Source organism: Xenopus laevis, chromosome 2L, assembly GCF_017654675.1.
Source record: "Xenopus laevis strain J_2021 chromosome 2L, Xenopus_laevis_v10.1, whole genome shotgun sequence".
Classification (NCBI taxonomy): Eukaryota; Metazoa; Chordata; class Amphibia; order Anura; family Pipidae; genus Xenopus; species Xenopus laevis.
In genome coordinates this window covers 45,197,211-45,220,365 of record NC_054373.1, presented here as the reverse complement: position 1 = coordinate 45,220,365, position 23,155 = coordinate 45,197,211, and the positions used below count along the sequence as shown (strand labels likewise).

The window sequence follows — 23,155 nt, the reverse complement described above, 5'->3', positions numbered from 1 at the left end:
AGACACTGACAGGGGTCTCACCACAGGATTGCCCCAAATTGGGCAGAAATAGTGGTATACACTGACCAGAAAAAAAAAGCATCATAAAGTGTGTGGTGGGTACAGTGTGTAATTCTGTCGAAGACAGGTGAGCTGAGGGTTGGGGAATAGTAAGGGAAAATGGAGGTGGAGATTTGGTTGGGGACATTGATATTAATGGCACGGAGGAGCATAAGTTGTATTTAAACATTTTACAAGCTGGTACCAGTGATAACAATCTTATGTCACAGAGCCATGCAGAGCTATACTGGATCCACTGATCTCTAAAAACAAATAGCAAATGTGCAAGTAATACCCCTGATAATAGTGACCATAATGTTATCTCATTTAAAATTTGTTGCAAAAAGCAACATTACACTCGTCAACAAAGACTTCAAATAATCACATTTTTGTTCCTAAGGGTAGTACTGCAGAGCACTGATTGGGGCATTATGTTTTCCGCTAAAAACACAGCACAGCTTGTCATACTTTCGTGCCGAAAAAAGCTTGGCAATCTTCATAAAACATCAACTTTTAAGTTTTTCTTTGGCACCTAAAAGCAATATCATGGTTTCATGGAATCAGCATCCATTGAATAAACCATTGTCTGTAGCAACCTTAGCCTTGTTTTCAAACTCAAGGTTAAAGTGTATGTACTTTTTCCAATACTTGCCCCTGGCAGAAGATTATTTTGATTTCTATCTCATCATCCCCTTAGCTATTTCTCATTAAAACATAAATCATTTGATACTTGAACTCTATAGCTTTTTACATATTACTTCATTGTAAGTTATACATTCTGTATAATATGTCATTGTATTAATCTTCTTATTCTGCATACGATTTGTTATCATATTGATTTTTATGGTTTAATGTGAAAACCAAATAAAATATTTCAAATCTCTGAACTCTATAGCTATAACAGCAGTACACATTTTAGAAATTATTGTATTCATTTTTTTAAACTATGATCTGGTTCCACTTAAAGTGGACCTGTCACCCAGACACAAAAATCTGTATAATAAAAGTCCTTTTCAAATTAAACATGAAATCCAATTTCTATTTTTTATTTAAGCATTCAAAGCTGTTGTAAGCTCATTTAAAAATCCCAGCTGTCAATAAAATATTGTCTGCCCCTCCTCTATGCCAGTGGCATAGAGGCGGGGCAAGCAATTACTTTCACTTTCAATTCAGCACTTCTTAGATGTCACTGCTCCCCCCACATTCCCCCAGCTCTCTTTACCATATAACTGTGTGACCAGGGCATGGGGATGGACATCGCGTCCCCCATTCTGGTGCACAAACAAAATTCTGAGATGATACAAGGCTTGTATTAATAACAGTGTCCACAAAATGGCTGCTGCCTGCTTGCTATAATTTTGAAATCCCAGACTGAAGGAAACAATATTCAAATAATTTATATAGTGTAATTAAAGTTCATTTTGCTTGACTAATCTGATAAAATAGGATTTTGAATATTTTTTTTGGGTGACGGGTCCCCTTTAAGACAGACCTGTATAAAGCAGTACTTATAATGGCTGTAAATTAATTGCTAAGTCAATCAACAGTCTGTCTAGGTGTAACTTAAGTCAAAGTTAAGTCAGGTAATGTTGTGAGCCTTGGTTAGTTGAGCAATGCTGCAATTGGATAACTAATACGTCTTCCTCTGAATCAGATACCTGAACAACCTACTGTTGCTTCCAAGATAAGATATAGATAGATAGATAGATAGAGAGAGAGAGAGAGAGAGAGAGAGAGAGAGAGAGAGAGAGAGAGAGAGAGAGATGATAGATAGATGATAGATAGATAGATAGATAGATAGATAGATAGATAGATAGATAGATAGATAGATAGATAGATAGATAGATAGATAGATAGATAGATAGATAGACAGACAGACAGACAGACAGACAGATAGACAGATAGATGATAGACAGATAGATAGATAGATAGATAGATAGATAGATCTTCGTTTGTGCAGAGGCAGCATTACATGCACTTTGGGTGTTCATCTCCTACCATTCCAGAATGTAAGTACTCATCCCCTTCATTAGTGTACAGTTGTGAATCAAAACTAAGCCTATTTTTGCCACTTTCTTATGAAAAATTATACAATTACAGTGGCACACAATAAAAAGAATAGCCCCACTAAATAATATATATATATATAAATTTAGGTTTATTAAATTTGACTTATGCTGGGCAAAGTGTTCTCATTAAAGAAGAAAAATCACGAACCAGCGAATACAAAATACTTTTTACTTACATTCTGAGTTACTCTGTGCAATACAAAAATATTCCTAGCTTTGCATATTAAAATGTGTATTTTGCGGGATAGTTTCTCCCACCTTCAAAATTATATTCTGTTTGTTTTAAATCTGTTTAGCATTGTATTTTGAGCAACAAATAGCAAATCGGGCAGTGCCTTATCAGGGCACAACATCGTTATTTCTCTAGACAAGTTGTCTTTTGGGGTGTTTTCAACCAATTTTGTAAGACATGTTTCAGATATATATATATACAAACCAAATGTGGGACTTAACCTCCAAATGCTAGGCCCAATCGTATCTTAAAGAACAAGTAGCCATACAAGATAATTAAGATAAAAGACAATATTTATTCACCACCATGCCACATGTACTTAAAACCATTTAAAATAAAAAATAATAAGCATTGGGGATAGGGATCCTTCTACCCCAGTTATCTATAAATGTTACTTCAATAAATCAAGGTATATGGGACTGCATGTAGTTTGTGTTCCGTTATATGGGATGGCTAAACAGCCCCCAACCAGTGCAATATAATGCCGTGAACAGAACCTCAGTCCAAATGAATCCTTGAGTAATTGTGCATATAGAGAGGATGAGTGTAAACTGTTGTGATCAACATCGGTGTGTGAGGCAATCCTAATTGATCATTCCCACTAGTAGCGTCCCTTGGTCCTTAATCGAGAACTAATTAGTCCCGGGGGATAATGAGATTGTGCCTGGGGATCGGTGTGTGGGAGTCCTAATGTGTGCCTAATAAGGAAGCCAGTATTGATATTGCATACGTCTCTCCTGTATTGGATCAGCGCATACAAGAGAGGTCATTCATGAGTTACAGAAGCCGCTCAGGAAGAGACTGGGATCTCGCGATAGCAGCGACCACAGTTGCGGCGTCTGGGTGAGCTGCGCCATACCACGCTAGGATACCTGTGTTAGAGGGATCCCTATCCAGTGCTGCTTATTCTAATTTATTTTAAATGGTTTTAAGCACATGTGGCATGGTGGTGAATAAATATTGCCTTTTATCTTAATTATATTGTATGGCTACTTGTCCTTTAAGAAATGATTGGGCCTAGCATGTGGAGGTTAAGGCCCACATTGTGTATATATAGTAATTTAATTATATGTGGACACTCCCAACAATGCAGGCCATTTAACCAATTATATTATTATTTTATGATGCACCTTGCTTGAGAACAAACAGGTAGTTGCATGTTTCAGATATAATTATCACTTACATGCACATGATAACTGTAAGACTAAGAAGTTGGTGCGCAGGCGCGCACTTCCTCCTGTTGCGTCGGCTTTGATGCAGAGCGTCACAAACAGGCGCCAGAATTCAAATTTGGCACCAAAACACCTTTAAAGGTCCAGTCCACCATTTTGTGAATGCCCAAGCTAGGCTTTAGTTTACTGTTCCTGCGCAAGCGTATCTTCTGCTCTGATTATCTGTTTTTTTTTTACTCCTGCCTGACGTTTACGATTCCTGCCGCCAGCCTTTGATTCTTTGCCTGTCTGACTATGTCTTCTTCTAAATCCTTGTCGGTACCTCACTTACAGACTTATTTCTTACGCCTGCACTACTTTTTTGGTTTTCCACAGCAGAAAGCTCGGGCCCCAAAAGGGCATCGGTGAACACCAGAGACCACAGGGTAAACCTGTGCAACCGAATGTACCCATCACTGTGCAAGGTTCTGATAACCAGATTGTTACAATAACACTCCTACATCATGTCTCCCATGCTGTACTGCAGTTCACTAGATAAACTCTATAGGCATAAAATGTTGGAAACAGATATACATCATATATGATGAGTGGGTAATAAAAAAGCAAGTCTCTGACTCCATGTAGGACTGATGTAAAACAGGTTCAATGTAAAACTATAAATATATGAGACTGTCCCTGACCCGCTCCCTGCCTGACACCTTTTGTGCGGCACCTTTTGTGCGGCAAATGAGACTCAATGTTGATAAATGTAAAGTCATGCACCTGGGATGTAAAAATATCCAAGCCACTTATACCCTTAATGGGACTGCACTAGGCAAATCCATTATGGAAAAGGACCTTGGAGTCCTTGTAGATGATAAACTTGGCTGTAGCAAGCAATGCCAGTCAGCAGCATCAAGGGCAAATAAGGTCTTGAGCTGTATTAAAAGGGGCATAGAGTCACGGGAGGAGGGGTTCATTCTTCCACTGTATAGAGCACTTGTAAGGCCCCATCTAGAATATGCCATACAGTTTTGGTCTCCATCACTCAAATAGGACATTATTGTATTAGAGAGGGTACAGAGAAGGGCAACTAAGCTGGTAAAAGGTATTGAAAATCTTAGCTATGAGGAAAGCCTGGCCAAATTGGGGATGTTCACGCTGGAGAAGAGGCGCTTAAGGGGTGATCTGATAACTATGTATAAATATATAAGGGGATCATATAATAATCTCTCTAATGCTTTATTTACCAGTAGGTCTTTCCAGCTAACACAAGGTCACCCATTCCGATTAGAAGAAAAGAGGTTCCGCCTAAATATTGGGAAGGGGTTTTTTACAGTGAGAGCTGTGAAGATGTGGAATTCTCTCCCTGAATCAGTGGTACAGGCTGATACATTAGATAGTTTTAAGAAGGGGTTGGATAGCTTTTTAGCAAGTGAGGGAATACAGGGTTATGGGAAATAGCTCATAGTACAAGTTGATCCAGGGACTGGTCCGATTGCCATTTTGGAGTCAGGAAGGAATTTTTCCCCCTCTAAGGCAAATTGGAGAGGCTTCAGATGGGTTTTTTTTTTACCTTCCTTTGGATCAACTGGCAGATAGGTAGTTAATAAAAAAAAGAAAAAAAAAAGGTTGAACTCGATGGACATGTGTCTTTTTTCAACCTTACTTACTATGTTACTATGTTACTATGTTTACCTACATACTGTGCAATTAGATTGCTCCATCGCTTTTCCTTTATATCTAACAGACTGTATATACTTATGAACAGAAGGTATGTACTACATAATATTATTTCAGCAACTGCTATGTTGGAAGAAGGATTTCTGTTTGGAAGCTTGGAAATGACACAAATATCACATATAGACAAGATGCTTTCCAATGTACTGCCTGCAATGTTTACTGTACAGGATTCATTCCCTTTAGAGCTAGCCCTGAATTTGGCCACAAGTGAGGTCTGTGTTAGAGGCATTTGATGATCTAATTATACAATAATTTTATCTTAAAGGGATACTGTCTTGGTAAAACATGTTTCTTTCAAAATGCATCAGATGACAGTGCTGCTCCAGTAGAATTCTGCACTGAAATCCATTTCTCAAAAGAACAAACTGATTTTTTTATATTTAATTTTGAAATCTGACGTGGGACTAGACATACTGTCAGTTTCCCAGCTGCCCCCAGACATGTGTCTTATGCTCTGATAAACTTCAGACATTCTTTACTGCTGTACTGCAAGTTGGAGTGATATCAGCTCCCTAACACAAGATAACAGCTGCCTGGTAGATCTAAGAACAGCACTCAATAGTAAAATCCAGGTCCCAGTGTGACACATTCAGTTACATTGAGTAGGAGAAACAACAGCCTGCCAGAAAGCAGATCCATCCTAAAGTGCTGGCTCTTTCTGAAAGCACATGACCAGGCAAAATGACCTGAGATGGCGCCTACATACCAATATTACATCTAATACAAATACACTTGCTGGTTAAGGAATGAAATTTTACATGTTAGAGTGAATTATTTGCAGTGTATTATTTGCAGTGTAAACAGGGTAATTTAGAAATAAAAACATCATAAAAATCATGACAGAATCCCTTTAATTCTAAAAATGAGTATACATCATAAAACCTATATTGCACAAACTAAATTTTTCAAAATGTTCATTTATAACATCATATCTGATCACATCACATGACAAATATGTTGAGCTATACTGCTCTGGGAATTCACTGTACAATTAAGGACATCAAATATGGAAAACAATTGCCCTACTCCTGAGGGGAAAAAAATCCTTAATGCTTTGTTCTGAACTGTTATTTCCCATACCCAAGGAAAAATATTTCTAGTTTTCTCCAACAGCAATGTTTCAAGGAATGACTATTCTCCACGAGTAAACCGTTTCTTACCTGAGCAAGCTTAGTTTCCAATTCAATTAGTGCTTTCATGTCAGTCTCTGCTCTAGTCTTGTTTGCACCAAGCAAAACTGCAACATCAACCATAAATTCCAGGAGAGCATCTTTATACTGTGAAAAAATAAGGAGATATGAGAAGGGAGGAAGATTTACTGTATCAGGCAAAAGCATTCACTGGTGGATTTTCCTAATAATAGGCACCCAGTTAACAAACTCTTTCACCATGCAATAATAATTGGGGGTAACGTGATGTCAAATGGTGACTGAACCCAACCTCATGTCCAGATGCAGGGTTGATACACGGTGATTCCCACGGTTCTGTTTCCCATACAGATGATTTTGACGGCACATTGATATAGGCATGTTGAATAAGACAGTTTGAAAATGGCCCAATATTTCATTTGGGACAGTTAGTAACTGCAACAGTGTAGAAAAGAGAGCCCCTTGAATGCTGAAAACACTATGGTAACTTTTTGCTTTTGCAGTGAAAGATATTAAGGCTCATTTACAATGCACGAAATGCTACAGTTTGGTACTTTGCACACCGTGTGATGGATTTTGTAAGTAGCTGCCCCTTCCATGGATGTCATTAATCAGGGCTGCCCTTCCTAATACTGGATCACTTTATTTGCCATCCAGTGTTCTGTGCAGAGAGCAAGAGACCCCTGTGTAGAGTCCTGCAGTAGGTCGGGTACCTGTGGATTATCCACAAAGCAGTCGGGACTCAGACACAATATCCTCATGTCCTAATGTTCATTTCAGGTTCAGGCACCTTTAGCTGCAGGTGGCTAGTTGTAGGGGCTATTTGAGAGGTGGGAATTATAAAATATACTTTATCCTATCAATAAGGCCTATCAAGTGATATCTGGCTTATGTGATGTCACTTAGAGCTCAGGTGTCATTTACTGTATGTCACTGGCAGGGTGGGTGTATCAGGATAGGGAAAAGAATGGCATTAAGCAGGTGGGGTTCAGGTTGGGGGTAATCAGGTACGGGTTGGTTGAGGGTCTGCAAAAACAAACCCACGCATGTCTCTACCCCTGGACACAAAATATGTTTACTTACTTACACTTACTTCCCAGACAGTTCTGCTATACTTGATGGTTGAGATTCTAGCTCTCATTTACTATTGCCACAGACAAGTGCAACAGCAGTTAGGGACATAAAAATTGCACCCCTTATGGCCCATGCCAGACTGCAGAGTAGAGCACTCTCATTCCTGTGCCTTGCAGCTGCTATTGCCCCAAAGCCCACATGTTTCTTAAGCTGCCCATGTGCCACTAACCTCCTGTCTCTTCTGGATGCAGGACTACTTCCTCTCTGAATACAGGACTACTTCCTCTCTGAATACAGGACTGCTTCCTCTCTAGTTACGGGCTCATTAACCAATAAAAAGGATGTAAAAGCTGGTGTGTGCTCCTAGGGCCCATACAGAGAGCACTTGTGGCTATATTGTTGGTAATAGTGCTCTCTTAGACATACTGCAAGGTACATTTACCAATGATATGGGTCCATATGACTTGGTCTATGGCCACTTACAGCAACTACCTTTCCAGATTGTCAGCAGAGGATATATGGCTACTGATATACAGAATCCATCATGCTTTGATAATATGTTTAATTATATATGTATATATACAGTATAATTAGGTGTCTTGCCAAATTGTTTGCTCTTAAGCCTTGATGCTTTGCCTGCTATCTTCAATGCACATTTTTTGGGGGTGACTAAAGTTGGAATACAGAGATTTTTCATGCAAATTAATAAGAGAAACAATATACAACAACTATTCACTTTTTTGTCCTTTTTTTAATTACACCCACTATATTTGCTTTCTTTGTGAATTCCCATCACTGACAAACATATCTTTTTCTTCCTTTTTTGCACCATGCTGCTGCTCTACAGTACAGGAGAGTTCTGTGTGACTAACTCTGCCATTTATGAGGAATACATTTAGCAGACTAAAATGACAGATAATCAGGAGAAATGGAAGCTGCCTGACGAACGTACTGATTGGTGCGAGAAAAAGTGTCATTGCCTTGTAATTCTAGGATATTAACTATACCGCTCTAGATATTCAATTTTTACCTCTACGAAATCAGTTCTTTCTTTTTTTGGCAAAAGGTTATTATTTGGATAGGATTCATCAACTGGGGGGGGGACCCTGAGCTGGCAGCCATGTGGAGCTCCATACACCCCAGTCCAAAACTGCTCCCATAAGAGTTTGTGAAGCTATAGCTTCCAGAAAGGGAATAACTGTACTTTATGTTATTTTCACAAATCCTGGCAGCTGGGTATGAGAAATAAAATAATAAAATACAATTTGAATCCATTCCCCTTACCAGGGTTGTGGAGTATGTTAATCTTCTGCCCTTTCTCAGTTAACCAGAGGATAAATAACATGTTAAATTTATCAGGCTCTTGTTCTGGGTTCTGAGATGTTTTTTTGCAGATGCAAACAATGTATGCATCAGTAATATTTGCAGACACCAGTAAGGCTAAACAGAATTTTGGCACAGATCTTTCTAATAGATGAGCAGTAAGAAAAGAAAAGGCTGGATATGTCTGGCACAGGGGGAGCAATTCTGAACGTGAGTAGGGAACCAGAACGCCACTCTATAGACTGTGATTAGGTGAAATTGATGTCTGTAAGTTCACGCTGCTGCCACTGCTTGAGGCCTCTAAGTTCCATCCTGCATAAAGTAGCAGAGAATTATGTGCTGGTCCGGGGGGCAGCATTGCTCTTATTCAGAATGACCATGACTATATCTTTTAAGTTACCCACGCTGCATCAATCTGAATGTCAGGGGTTCCATTTCTGAGAACGTTTGCACTGTCTGCCTTTTTTACTCTCAAATGATAAAGCAACAGTAACACAAGTAAAGTGTTTTAAAGTATTTAAAATATAATGTTGTGTTACCCTTCACTGGCAAAGCTGGTTTGTTTTTGCTTTAGAAACACTACTATAGTTTATATAGATAAGCTGCTGTGTAGCCACGGGGGCAGCCATTATACAGAGAAAAGGCTCAGGTTATGTAGCATATAGGCTCTATAGAATATCATGGTGTTTTACAGAGTTTATCTGTTACATACTATTTAAAGGGCATGTAAAGTCTAAAATAGAATATGGCTAGAAATGCTGTATTTTGTATACTAAATATAAACATGAACTTACTGCAACACAATCCTAATCAAACAAATAATTTATGCTTTCAAAGTTGGCTACAGGGGGTCACCATCTTGTAACTTTGTTAAACATCTTTGCAAGACTAAGACTGTGCACATGCTCAGTGTGGTCTGGGCTGCTTAGGGATCATCATAAAAAAGCTGCTTGAGTTCTGCATGACTGGAAAGTAAGGTGGGGGCTCCCCCTGCTGTTCATAAGTATGATTGTTTTCCTGCTCAGCAGTTAGGGACCATCTGACAATTCCTATCCACAGCAGTAAATGAAGGGAGAATTTCACTGCATACAGTCAGGTTTCTTATAAAAACGGTACACATTTTTTAATTAAAGAATATTGGAGATAGGTTTCTTTTTCATTAAAGAAAGTAAAAATGGGATTTTATTTTTTTGCTTTTACATGCCCTTTAACCTGTGTCATTGCTACCTTGCCTCAATTGCAACACTGCAGCTTGATTATATACACAATAGTAGTGTTTCTCAAGCAAACAAATTAATTTCACCAGGGCAGGGCAACAGTATATTATAATTAATTACTTTAAAACAAGTTATTTTTTGGTGTTACTGTTCCTTAAACCACCATTCCTGTCACCCATGAAGCTTGGTACCTGATGTTTTCCGAATAAGCGGTTAAGGGGTCTTTCTGGAATTTGTATCTCCATATATTAAGGGGCCAAATTTGCTAACATTGGCATTTCTTTTTTTTCATGAATTGTATTTTTTCTCTAAATATTTTTAATTTCTCTAAAACATAATATTAAACACTTAATAAATCCCAGTCTTCTAAAAAAAATCATTTTAAAAATTAAGCAAACCCAGTAGCATCATTTTGCCTGCAGTAAGGATTATATCTTAGTTGGGGTCAAGTACAAGGTACTCATTTTAAAACATTTGGATAAAATGGAGTCTATGGCAGATGGTCTTCCCTTAATTTAGTGCTTTCTGGAAAAGAGGTTTTCAGGTAACAGATCCTATACCTGTGTACTGTGATAAATCAACAACTACAATTCTTTGCAGAAAACATTTAAATTCCTATATAACTCATATACATTTTCAGTGATTTTCGGTTTTCCTTTGTGTGTGTGTGTGTGTGTGTGTGTGTGTGTGTGTGTGTGTGTGTGTGTGTGTGTGGTGTGTGTGTGTATATATATAGATATATATAGGATCTGTTATCCACAAACCCATTTTAGAAAATGATTTCCTTTTTCTCTGTAATGTTAAAACAGTACCTTGTACTTGATCCCAACTTACTGTAGATATAATTAATGCTTATTGGAAGCAAAACCAGCTTATTGGGTTTATTTAATGTTTAAATTATATTTTAGTAGACTTAGGGGCAGATTTATAAAGGGTCGAAGTGAATTTGTGGGAATTTTCGAAGTAAAAAAATTAGAAATTCAAAGTAATTTTTGGATACTTCGACCATGGAATAGGATACTACGATTTCGAATTTACTTCAAATTCGATTCGAAGTAAAAATAGTTTGAATAGTTCGAATTCGATTCGAAGTAAAAATAGTTAGAATATTCGACCATTCAATAATCGAAGTACTGTCTCTTTAAAAAAACTTCAATACTTCACCAAATTAAACCTGCCGAAGTGCTATGTTAGCCTATGGGGACCTTCTACAACCATTTTCTAAGTCTTTACACATCGAAGTAAAATCGTTTGACCGTAGGCTAAAATCGTTCGATTCCAACGATTTATTCGTTCGATCGAACGATTATACTTCAATCACGGGATGTACAAATTCGGGGAAAAATACTTTGAAGTCGAAGTATTTCAATTCGATGATCGGATTTCGAAGTATTTTACACTTCGAAATTCGACCCTTGATAAATCTGCACCTTCGGGTATGAAGATCCAGATTACAGATAGATCCATTATCTGGAAAACCCCAGGTCCCGACCATTCTGGATAACAGGTCCCATACCGTATATACATATATATATATATATATGTATATATATATATATATATATATTGATATATATACATATGATTTGATGGTAAATTTCAGTCTAACCTAAAGGGTTTAATTATTCTTCTACCATTCAGAATGTTAATTTGCTTATTAATTACAAATGCAATGAATGGCTGAATACAAGAGATATAGAATGCTAAGAAAATCAAATCACATCACTGGGTGCTGTCGACCCGAAAAGGGTGACAGGGCTATTGCTTAAAACAGAGAATGACCTTGCTTTGTGCTTTTAATGGCATATTCAGACGGATCAATAACTGGCACTGGAAGAATCAGGGCTGAGGGGAACTCATCTGTGTCTCTGTCTGCAGATTTGAGACAACAGGGAGCTGGAGCTACGCAAGATGAGCAAAAAGCTTATTTCAAAAGCCAGAGAAATCGCCTCCCTAATTACACAGCAAATAAATAAGCACTAATGCCAAGGGCACGGATGGCTGATGGGAATGATGCAGCAACATTTCTCTAAAAGAAAACAAGTTCAGTTTGCAGCCATGATAACATCAGGAATACATTTATATCATGTCTGCTTTCAACAGCACAAACAATGAAGATTTATATGGGTTTTTTTTCAGAGAAACAAATATATTTCATGTTTTTCAGCTTCGTAAACAGCAGCGTCAACAAGCCTTTCAGATCTTTGGGAAATCTGTGACATTTATGACTTTGTGTTATTTCTCTAGGTGAATAATATAGCCCCCACTAATTATTATATTTTTTATTACACTATGAAGCATTGAAGTTCAAAGGGGCTTGTTCACCTTTGAATTAACATTTTAGTATGATGTACAGAGTGATATTCTGAGACTATTTGCAATTGGTTTTTATTATTTGTGGTTTTTGAGTTATTTAGCAGCTCTCCGGTTTTCTGTTTCAGCAATCTGGTTGCTAGGGTTCAAATTACCTTAGAAACCATGCACTGCTTTGAATAAGAGCCGGGAATATCAATAGGAGAGGCCTGAATAGAAATAATAATAAAAAGTAGCAATAACAATAAGGGGCAGATTTATCAAGGGTCGAATTTCGAAGTACAAAAAACTTCGAAATTCGACCATAGAATTAAAAAAACTTTGAATTCCAATATCAAATTCGACGTTTTTTCAACAAATTTGGCAATCCTGCGGTCGAATAAAACAAAAAAAGATCGAACGATAATATAGTTAGAATCAAACGATTCGAACGATTTTAGCAATCGATCTAAGGATTTTTATTCGATGTGTAAAGACTTAGAAAAACTTTGAAGAAGGTCCCCATAGGCTAACATAGCACTTCGGCAGGTTTAATTTGGCGAAGTATAGTACTTCGATAATCGAACGGTCAAATATTCAAACTTTTTACTTCGAATCTTAGTCACAGTAAATTCGAAGTTTGTAGTATCCTATTCGATGTAATTTTTTTACTTCGAAAATTCCCTCGAATTCACTTCGACCCTTAGTAAATCTGCCCCTAAATGCGTAGTCTTACAGAGCATTTGTTTTTAGATGGGGTCAGGAAGCTGGAAAGAGTCAGAAGAAGAAGGCAAATAATTCTAAAACTATAAAAAAGAAAAAAATGAAGGCCAATTGAAAATTTCATTAGAATCAGTCATTTTAGAACATTTAACCCCTATTTAAACCACAGACATCCAATTACAACGATTCCATTGAACTTTAATTGGTGATAGCTGAAACTCTCAACTCACGCACAATAGTATCTGTATAGCTATGGGAGCTGTTATCCAGAATGCTCGAAACCTGGGGATTTCCAGATAATGGATCTTTGTTTAATTTAAGTATTAAGTCTACTAGAAAATCATGTAAACATCAAATTAACCCAATAGGCTGGTTTTGCTTCCAATAAGGATTAATTATATATTAGTTTGGATCAAGTACAAGCCACTGATTTATTATTACAGAGAAAAAGGACATCATTTTTAAAAATTTGAATAAAATGGAGTCTATGGGAGACAGCATTTCTGTAATTTGGAGCTTTCTGGATAACGGGTTTCCTGATAACAGATCTCAGACCAGTACGATTATTCTAATTGAGGCAGGTGTTAATTCTTCAATGTGCATGAGAGATTGTTCCAGTGAACTGAAGAAGTCACCCATGTGATGTTTCTAGAATACCCAAAAGTCCAGTTACTTATGGAAAAAAAAAAAGACGTATTGTTACATGATTTTTCAGTTTACTCTTTGGCATCACTTACTTTCTTAGCAATTGTGCTATTGTCAAGGTAATCTTCATGGGATAATAAAGATAACGACGCCTGGTCCAGCTGTGAACAAAAAAAAAATAGTTTTATTATTGATGAATCAGTGTTTATTCACAGGGATGAAAAAAAGCTGAATTTGGTTTTGCACCCAAATGCTGATATGGATAATACAAATACGTTTTTGTGAAAATAATATAATATTGTGATGTCACACTGTCATGATGGATCCCTGTTTCCAGAAATGATCCAGTTATGGTAAAATGTGTGGATTATGCTGGACATGACGTCTACTACCCATTTATAATCTACTACCCATTTATATTCTAAACTCTAATGAGTGCCTTCTATGATACACTGATCTGCTGTGATACAAGTAATGGTTTATAAAAAAGCATTCTCACTATTGATCAAAGGAAAGTCTTTCTCTGCATGCTTTCATAGTATCAAAGGTCAAGTTTAAGGGGGTTATTTATCAAGGTCCGAATTTATCTCAATAGCGGCTGCTACAAACTCCTATCTAACCCGCTCGGGTTTTTAACGCTTATTTATAATTACATTTTAACGAAAATTTGCTTTGCAGGAAAAGCTCAGACTTTCATGATTTTTTCTTGAATTTTCCCTGAAATCTTCAAAATTTTCGGAATTTTCACCCGAAAGCCCCGAAAACATTGTGAAATTGCCCCGAAACCCCCGAAACCCCCGAAACCCCCGACAAAACCAAAAATCAATGGGACTGTTCCCATTGACTTTTATGCAACCTCGACAGGTTTGAGATGCCGTGTTTTTATATTCAGGCTTTTTAGCCCTCGGCGTTTAATAAATTCCGAAAAATTTGTGATTTTTTTTAAAAGTCAGATTTTATTAAAAAAATCACGAATTTTTCGGATTACGGGAAATTTCAGGTATTCGGAGCTTAGTAAATAACCCCCTTAGAGTTATGTGAGCTTTTTAAAACCTTAAGAAATGATTTAAGAAAAAACTCAAACTCAAAGGGGCAAATTCCCTAAAGGGCAAACAATGGATTCGCAGCCATTGCAACACTTCACCAGGCGTAAATTCACTAGAACAATGCCGATTCCCTAACGTGCCAATTTGCGTCCAGGGCACCGGACTCTGGCGAATTTTCGCTAGAGTTACTTCAGCAATCAAAGCGAAGATGCGCTAGCGTTGCCTAATTAGCATACGGTGGGAAATGATAAAGTTGAATGGACGTATATGTTGCAGCAAATACATTACATTACAGAAGTCCAGGGAAATAGTGTTGATATAATGTCCTGCACACGAGCCCAGTGTATAGTTTATGTACCATATGTTAGGAAATGGAGGGGGGAACCCGGTTACCCAAAAAAAAAATGTATGGACCTTTGCAGGCTATCACCGAGAAAAAAGGAAAAGGTGCCAGTGTTTTTTCAGACTTAGAAAAATTTTCACAAACAATTGAGGAAGGCCTCGAGAGCGAAAATTCACTTGGCGTTAGAGTACGAAGCAATGCTAGCGTCTATCTCCTTCTCCTTCTGCGCCCGTTAGGAAATCGGCAAAGTTCCGAAATGACGTCACGGTGGCGAATTTGCCCTTTAGGGAATCTGCCCCTATGAGTTAACAACCCGAAAACTCGAAATAATAGAGTTTTCCACAGGAAAAAAATGGAACTGTTCGAAATTTTTTGAGTTTTCGAGCAGAACCCTCTGATTAACATCTTCAAATGGCTCAGGGGATCTCTGCCATTGACTATCTACATGAACTCAACAGGTATTTTCTGATTCAGGTCGGGGTATAATCAATCTTGAAAAGTTTAAAGGTTTTTTTTAAACCCCAAAAAAAAACAACTATTTTTGACTTAAAATCAACTCAAAAACTCGAATTTTTCTTGGAAAACACAACTCGGCCCTTAATAAATCTGCCCCTAATTAATGTAACGCTGTTGTGGTTAAAGGGCAAGTTCACCCTTTCAATTCTGTACACACACTTGGTGGCTGTTTTTATTCAAGACTGTATCACACTGTTACAGAAAGGTTTTTATCAAAAACGATATAAGTCCCAAGGCCTCTTAGAGTAAAAACAAAATTAATTTATTGATATTCACATTTAAAAAAGTATCCAGTACATACTACCCCACATATCCCACCTGGTGGGATATGTGGGGTAGTATGTACTGGATACTTTTTTAAAAGTGTGAATTGTTTTTTAAATGTGAATATCAATAAATTAATTTTGTTTTTACTCTAAGAGGCCTTGGGACTTATATCGTTTTTGATATAAACCTTTCTGTAATTGATTGCCTTTGGAACTGGGGCGGGTCCCTTCGGCCTGGTTAAATAATTATATGGACTCCCGATTCCCGAATTGATATATGTATCACACTGTTGCCTTTTTTCCTTTCTTTGATGTTTTATACCATTTCGCCCATGGCACTGTATCTAATGAGCCCCTGTCAGTATTAATATAAAATCTATATGTTCCATAAATACATTCCTTTATAGTATAGCGTAATAAATGCATAATAATACTAATAATGATAATGATAATAATAAAAATAATAGAAATAATAACAGCTATTGGGGTTTTCATCTAGAGGGCAGACGTCCATAACAATGTACAAATGTACAACAACTGAGCAGACTTACACTTGTTAACAACCTTGTTGCTCCACACATTTCAAGTACAAGCCTTATGTGCCCAGCCATGTAGGATTTAAAGGCTTCGCCAAATTATTAGCGAATTTGCAGCGAAATTCGCAAAACGGCGAAAAATTTGCAAAACAGCACCGGTGTCTCGTTTTTGATGCCGGTGTCCTGGCAAATAAATTCGCCCATCGCTTATGGCAACGAAATTCGGTATATCATAATTTTATGTATTTATATTTGTGCATCAGTCCCCCCCCGGTTTTGTTGTGTAGGCCATTTGCTTTGCTTGACATTATGACCATGAGTTTACAGTGAATTCATGACAGTCCAGTAATTGCGTCCTTACCTTTAAGATAAAATTATTGGATACTTTATCATCAATTGCCACGTATACTCTCAGAAATACAGATGTGCTATAAAGCCTCCTTAGATCTGCAAGGGTCTGGAGGAAATTGAACTTTCTCTCTGACCATTTCCCGTCACTTCCGATATTGGATTCCAAAACTGGCCACCGCAGAGAGGGCTGTTTTAGAATTTTCACAATTGGTTTTATGTCATCCACTTCTACTTGAGCTAGGAAAGTAATACAAAAATGAAGGTGAAACAATATTTACTGGCAGCTATAGCCATCATGTGCATTCAAACTTTATAATTCTAATGAAATCAGGATTTGTTCATTTGATGCTATATAGAAATGGGACAAGATTTGCATTTTTTTCTTTATATTTTATTATCAAAGGTCCTCCAGTTTTGAAATATTAGAAGGCATTATTATGTAAAAATAATGTAAAACAACCACTTTAACGTACATAAAATAATATTATATTGATTCCTTGTAAATAGGAAAGTGGGTGATATCATCAAAAAACCTTGCCCATCAGCGATATAGGGAAAAACAAGCAGGGTCACCTGTATCCCCTTCTAACAGAAGTGTCTATGTCCTTTGCCCCTTCCTCTAGAGATTCTTAACCAATAAAATTCTAACCAAAAATTTCCAATTTATAGAGGAATGTTAATGCTCTTCTGGCAGTATGAATAGTGATGGGCGAATTTGTCCCATCGCTTCGCTGAAAATTTTTCGAAAAACGGCGAAAAAAATCACCAAAGCATTGAAGTCAATGGACGTCAAAATTATTTTGACACGTGTCAATTTAGATGCTCACGACAATAGTTATGCGCAAGCCTTTTTTTTGACAAATGCATTAAAGTCAATGGGCGTCTGAATAATTTTGGCGGGCGAATTTTGACTGAAATTTGCTGCGAATTTGCGCCTGGTGAATTTATTCACCCATCACTAAGGGGCACATTTACTAAGCTCGAGTGAAGTATCGGAATGAAAAAAACTTCGAATTTCGAAGTATTTTTTTGGGTACTTCGACCATCGAATAGGCTACTACGACCTTCAACTTCGACTCAAACGATTCAAACTAAAAATCATTCGACTATTCGACCATTCGATAATCGAAGTACTGTCTCTTTAAAAAAAACTTTGACTACCTACTTCGGCAGTTTAAACCTACTGAGGTACAATTTTAGCCTATGGGGACCTTCCCCATCACTTTGCTAAGCTATTTTTGATCAAAGAAAAATCCTTAAATTAAAATCGTTCTAATCGTTTGATCGAACAATTTTTACTTTGATCGTTCGATCGAAGCATTTGCGCTAAATCCTTTGTATTCGATATTTGCATTTGAAGGATTTAACTTCGAGGGTCGAATTCGAGGGTTTATTAACCCTCGATATTCGACCCTTAGTAAACGTGCCCCTAAGTATGATAGTTCAATTCCCTATTCTGAACATTTTTTAAATGCAATTTTATTGCTTCTAAATTGAGGCTTACCGAGTGGGCAGTCCAATTTTAAATGAGATATGCAGGAGGCAACCCCAGCAAAGAGCCCGAGTAACACTGCATATTGCTTATTCATGGAATTTACAGTTAAAGTTAAATAGTTTAATGGAAGGTGTTGCTTCCCTTAAAGTCCAGCACATTTTTCTAAACACTCAAGAAGTGCTCAAAAAAGTAAGTGGAAGCCGTCTATGTAAGCAAACAAAACTATGCAACTGCACCATAACAAATAAAATAATAAAAAAAGCCTAGGCCTATCAAAAATGGGCTAGACCATTATGGCCAATCAAATATCAGCATCAGTGTGGGTACACTTTTGTTTATAAATGACTCAAATAAATGAATCCAGGTAACTTTAATAAATGGTTACATTCCAGTGTTTGCACTACAAAAACATAATAATAGCTCATAGAAGAGAATTGACTTGTGGGAAGACCCTGGTCTTCCATTATGATGCATTTATAAATGGATTCAATCATCATGAAACATAGTATGCAAAGTTATTTTGATCAGGTGAAATGTTGGGTAAAAAAAATTCTATTTGGGTGTGTTTTGTGTTACACCCTTTTGTTTGAATTAAGATATTATAAATAAACAAAGACTTAATTTGCCAATTCAATGTGCAAATACTCTAAATGACTGCGTTGTCTTATTGAGTTGCAATACCAATGTTTTATCTCTAGATGGCATAATGTTTCTGGCTCTGTCCATTGTGTCTTTCTTGCAGGTCTTTTAAAGCTTTTCTAAAAGCAGGAGACTTGGTGGACAAAAAGAAAAAAAGATTGTCAGCACACAGATTGCCTTCAAAAATAATTGTTACCAAATAATGAGGTGTTAATGCCATACTTTGGCCAAAATATTTAAGCTCCCTACTTCATCTCAGCTAAGATATAATGAATCCTTAGTGGAGGTTAAACATTCATGTTGGGTTTATTTAGGGGGCACATTTACTCGAGTGAAGGATTAGAAGGAAAAATACTTCGAATTTCGAAGTATTTTTTTTGGCTACTTCGACCATCGAATTGGCTACTTCGACCTTCGACTACGACTTTGACTTCTAATCGGACGATTCGAACTAAAAATTTTTCGACTATTCGACCATTTGATAGTCTAAGTACTGTCTCATTAAAAAAAACTTCAACCACCTACTTCGCCACCTAAAACCTTCCGAGCGCGATTTTTCCTTTGAACATTCGATCGAATGAATTGCGGTAAATCCTTTGACTTCAATATTCGAAGTCGAAGGATTTAACTTCGATGGTCGAATATCAAGGGTTAATTAAACCTCGATATTCAACCCATAGTAAATGTGCCCCATAATGTTTAAATTATTTTTTAATAGACTTAAAGGGCATGTAAAGGCAGAAAAATAAAATCCCATTTTTCTTTCTTTAATTTAAAAGAAACCTATCTCCAATATACTTTATTTAAAAAATGTGTACTGTTTTTATAAGAAACCTGACTGTATGCAGTGAAATTCTCCCTTCATTTACTGCTGTGGATAGGAATTGTCAGATGGTCCCTAACTGCTCTGCGGGGAAACAATCATACTTATGAACAGCAGGGGGAGCCCCCGCCTTACTTCCCAGCAATGCAGAACTCAAGCAGCTTTGTTTATGACGATCCCTAAGCAGCCCAGACCACACTGAGCATGTGCACAGTCTTAGTCTTGCAAAGATGTTTAACAAAGTTACGAGATGGTGACCCCCTGTAGCCAACTTTAAAAGCATAAATTATTTGTTTAATTAGGCTTGTGGTGCAGTAAGTTCATGTTTATATTTAGTATATAAAATACAGCATTTCTAGCCTTATTCTATTTTAGACTTTACATGTCCTTTAAGGTATGAAGATCCAAATTACAGAAAGACCCTTTATCTGGAAAGCCCCAGATCCCATACCTGTATTATATCATTCATATAATATCAATATCATTCATCATTGACATTACACAATTAAAAATAAACACTAGAATGTCCTGCAGTATTTTTTTCTCTAATTTTACTGAAGTCTGAAATCTATGTATATGTGGGTATTAGACTCTCTTTTTCTCATAATAACATGGCATTAACTATTATATTCAATGTTCTAATCAAGTGGATGGTGTGCTGGGTTAAATGAACCAAAAAGTCATCTAATAAATAAAAATGGTTGAACAGTTCTTAGAACTTCAGCTTGTTTGTGTGCCTTCAGCTGTTCCCTGGCAGCCATGCATATTGTCCCTAAGCTGAATTATTGTTTGGCCACCATTCCTTTTACTGACCCCATGCAGTTATTGTTGCTTACAGAAATTAATACAAAATCTGTGTTGCCCCTCCCAAAAAATTAACAGAAAGTGAATTGAAATTGTCCACTTGTAGAGTAGTCATTCATGTAAAATGCACATACCCCACAATTCTTTACTTTCTGTGTAGAATAAGAATATAAATATTGAATTTGGTTCAATAGAAAATGTAAAGCATATTCGTAAAATATACAAATGTTGAGTACAGCAACGTACAACTAGGGGCCAATTCACTAACATCAAGTGAAGGATTCGAAGTAAAAAAAACTTTGTAATTTTTGGGCTACTTCGACCATCGAATGGGCTACTTCGACCTTCGACTACGACTTCGAATCGAAGGATTCGAACTAAAAATCGTTCGACTATTCGACCATTCGATAGTCGAAGTACTGTCTCTTTAAAAAAAACTTTGACCCCCTAGTTCGCCATCTAAAAGCTACCGAAGTCAATTTTAGCCTATGGGGAAGGTCCCCATAGGCTTGGCTAACTTTTTTTGATCGAAGGATATTCCTTCGATTGCTGGATTTAAATCCTTCGAATCGTTCGATTCGAAGGATTTAATCGTTCGATCGAAGGAATAATCCTTCGATCGTACGATTGCACTATTTGCGCTAAATCCTTCGACTTCGATATTCGAAGTCGAAGGATTTCAATTCCCTGTCGAATATCGAGGGTTAATTAACCCTCGATATTCGACCCTTAGTGAATCAGCCCCTTAGTGTTATATAATGTATGTAATATGTTATGTTATATTAATTTGTTCTGCTTGCATTCCCTGGTAATTATACTAAGGGGCAGATTCATCAAAGGTCGAGGTGAATTTTCGAATTAAAAGAATTCGAATTTCGAGCTATTTTTTGTGTACTTCAACTAGGGAATGGTCCAAATTCGATTCAAATTTGAAAATAAATTGAAAATTCGAATATTGAAATTTATCATGTACTGTCTCTCTAAAAATTCTACTTCAATCATTCGCCATCTAAAACCTGCCGAATTGCTGTTTTAGCCTATGGGGGACCTCCTAGAACCTATTTGGAGTCAATTGGTAGACTTTGAAAAAGCAAAGGTTTTTTTTTTGGAAAAAACGTGGCTGAAAACTGATCGAAAACTGACCTATTCGACCAAAAAAAAACGTAATTTCGGTTGGTCTTTTTCAATTCGAATTTCAAAGTTTTTTCAATTCAAAATTCGACCCTTGATAAATATGCCCCTCAGTGTGAGATCACATAGGGCGTTATTACGTGGTGTTTTTAAAAACATGCGGTTGAGCATAAATATCCCGATGAAACCACACTCACATGATAATATGCCTTTTTCAGCCTGCAGTTTGCTCTTCCCAACATGCATTTCTGTTTTTTTCTCGTTCCCCACAAGAATTTTAGTAAACTTTTGTGAAAAAAAGCGAAGCGGAAAAGCAATTTACATGCTAAATGTAGCTGGACTGATATGCAATACGTACAGTAATTAAGTCACCAGCATACCAAATGCGCAATCCATCTCAAGAGAGTTTGGCCGTCATATTGAAAATATGCAATGTATTTCAGTGAAGTGTATTTTCAAACCTGCGGATCCCATAGGATCCCATAGGGTTCATCCTTTGATGCGCCAGATATACTTTTATATATGTATTAACAGAAAATAACTGCATTTGAATCCCTCCAGTAGGACATGCTGCAAAGCTTTGTAACTGAATTCTTCTCTTTAAGATACATCAGAATTGTAAAAAAGGAAACTTACTTTCATTCATACAGGATATGTAAAAGGTCTTTACTTTTTGTATTGCCTCGGAATCTCTTCTTTTGCTTATAGGCTTCTCTAAAAGTGCTGAAAGAAAAATACAGTAGATATCTTAATACATTTATAGTGCAAAGCAACACAACATACCGGTATAGTTAAGCTGGCCATAGACGCAAAGATCCGATCGTACGAATCGTGGATTCGTACGATTTTCGGACCATGTGTGGAGAGTCCCGACATTTTTCGTCCGTCGGAGATCGGTCGTTTGGTCGATCGGACAGGTTAGAAAATTTCTGTCGCCTCCCGATAATATCTCTGCGTGTATTGCCGATCGTACGATTTTCAGAGGGAGACTGTCACTAGTGTTGTCAGACATAAGTATCGTACGATTGCCGTCAGGGGCAGAACATTGGCTGATCTGTTCTTATTTGATCGGAATGGTAAAGACTTTGATATGAATGGTTAGTGGAGGGTCGGGAGATGGGAAAGTCCGATCGTACGTTGATTCGTACGATCGGATCTTTGCGTCTATGGCCAGCTTAAGACTTTATATGGTTCCTAGAATGAGTGTGTAGAACTCTTTTAACTACTACTTGTGTTTGCACCTTGGCACCATCCACCTCTCCACCTCAATGTAGTTTTTTCAAGCCCACCATAACTTTCTGTACTATAAACATGTGTAGCTCTTCTACACTGGATGTGTATAAATGTCAAACGTGCATATGTCTACTCTGTCCTATGTTCTATTAAACTGAACTTATAAATAAATAAATATTTCTATTAAAAAATATAATTGTGCATGGATTAATGGTATAATACAGTTTTTGTAGTGGAAATAACATAAGAACTTGGCATTGTATGGAGCAACATGCTCCCAAATGTAACATTCTATGTAATATGATGAATGTAGCCT

The 23,155-nt window shown here is 37.1% G+C and overlaps 1 protein-coding gene across 1 annotated transcript in view; it reads right to left on the bottom strand.

The window, feature by feature from the left end:
• The window catches only part of phex.L (phosphate regulating endopeptidase homolog X-linked L homeolog), a 151,071-nt gene that overhangs the window by 92,651 nt on the left and 35,265 nt on the right, over window positions 1-23,155 (bottom strand). The window contains exons 4-7 of the mRNA XM_018246265.2: window positions 22,243-22,329; window positions 16,725-16,951; window positions 13,749-13,817; window positions 6,395-6,511 (exon numbers count right to left, since the gene is read on the bottom strand). Coding sequence (XP_018101754.1) covers window positions 6,395-6,511; window positions 13,749-13,817; window positions 16,725-16,951; window positions 22,243-22,329 — 500 coding nt within the window. The remainder of the gene's footprint in view (window positions 1-6,394; window positions 6,512-13,748; window positions 13,818-16,724; window positions 16,952-22,242; window positions 22,330-23,155) is intronic.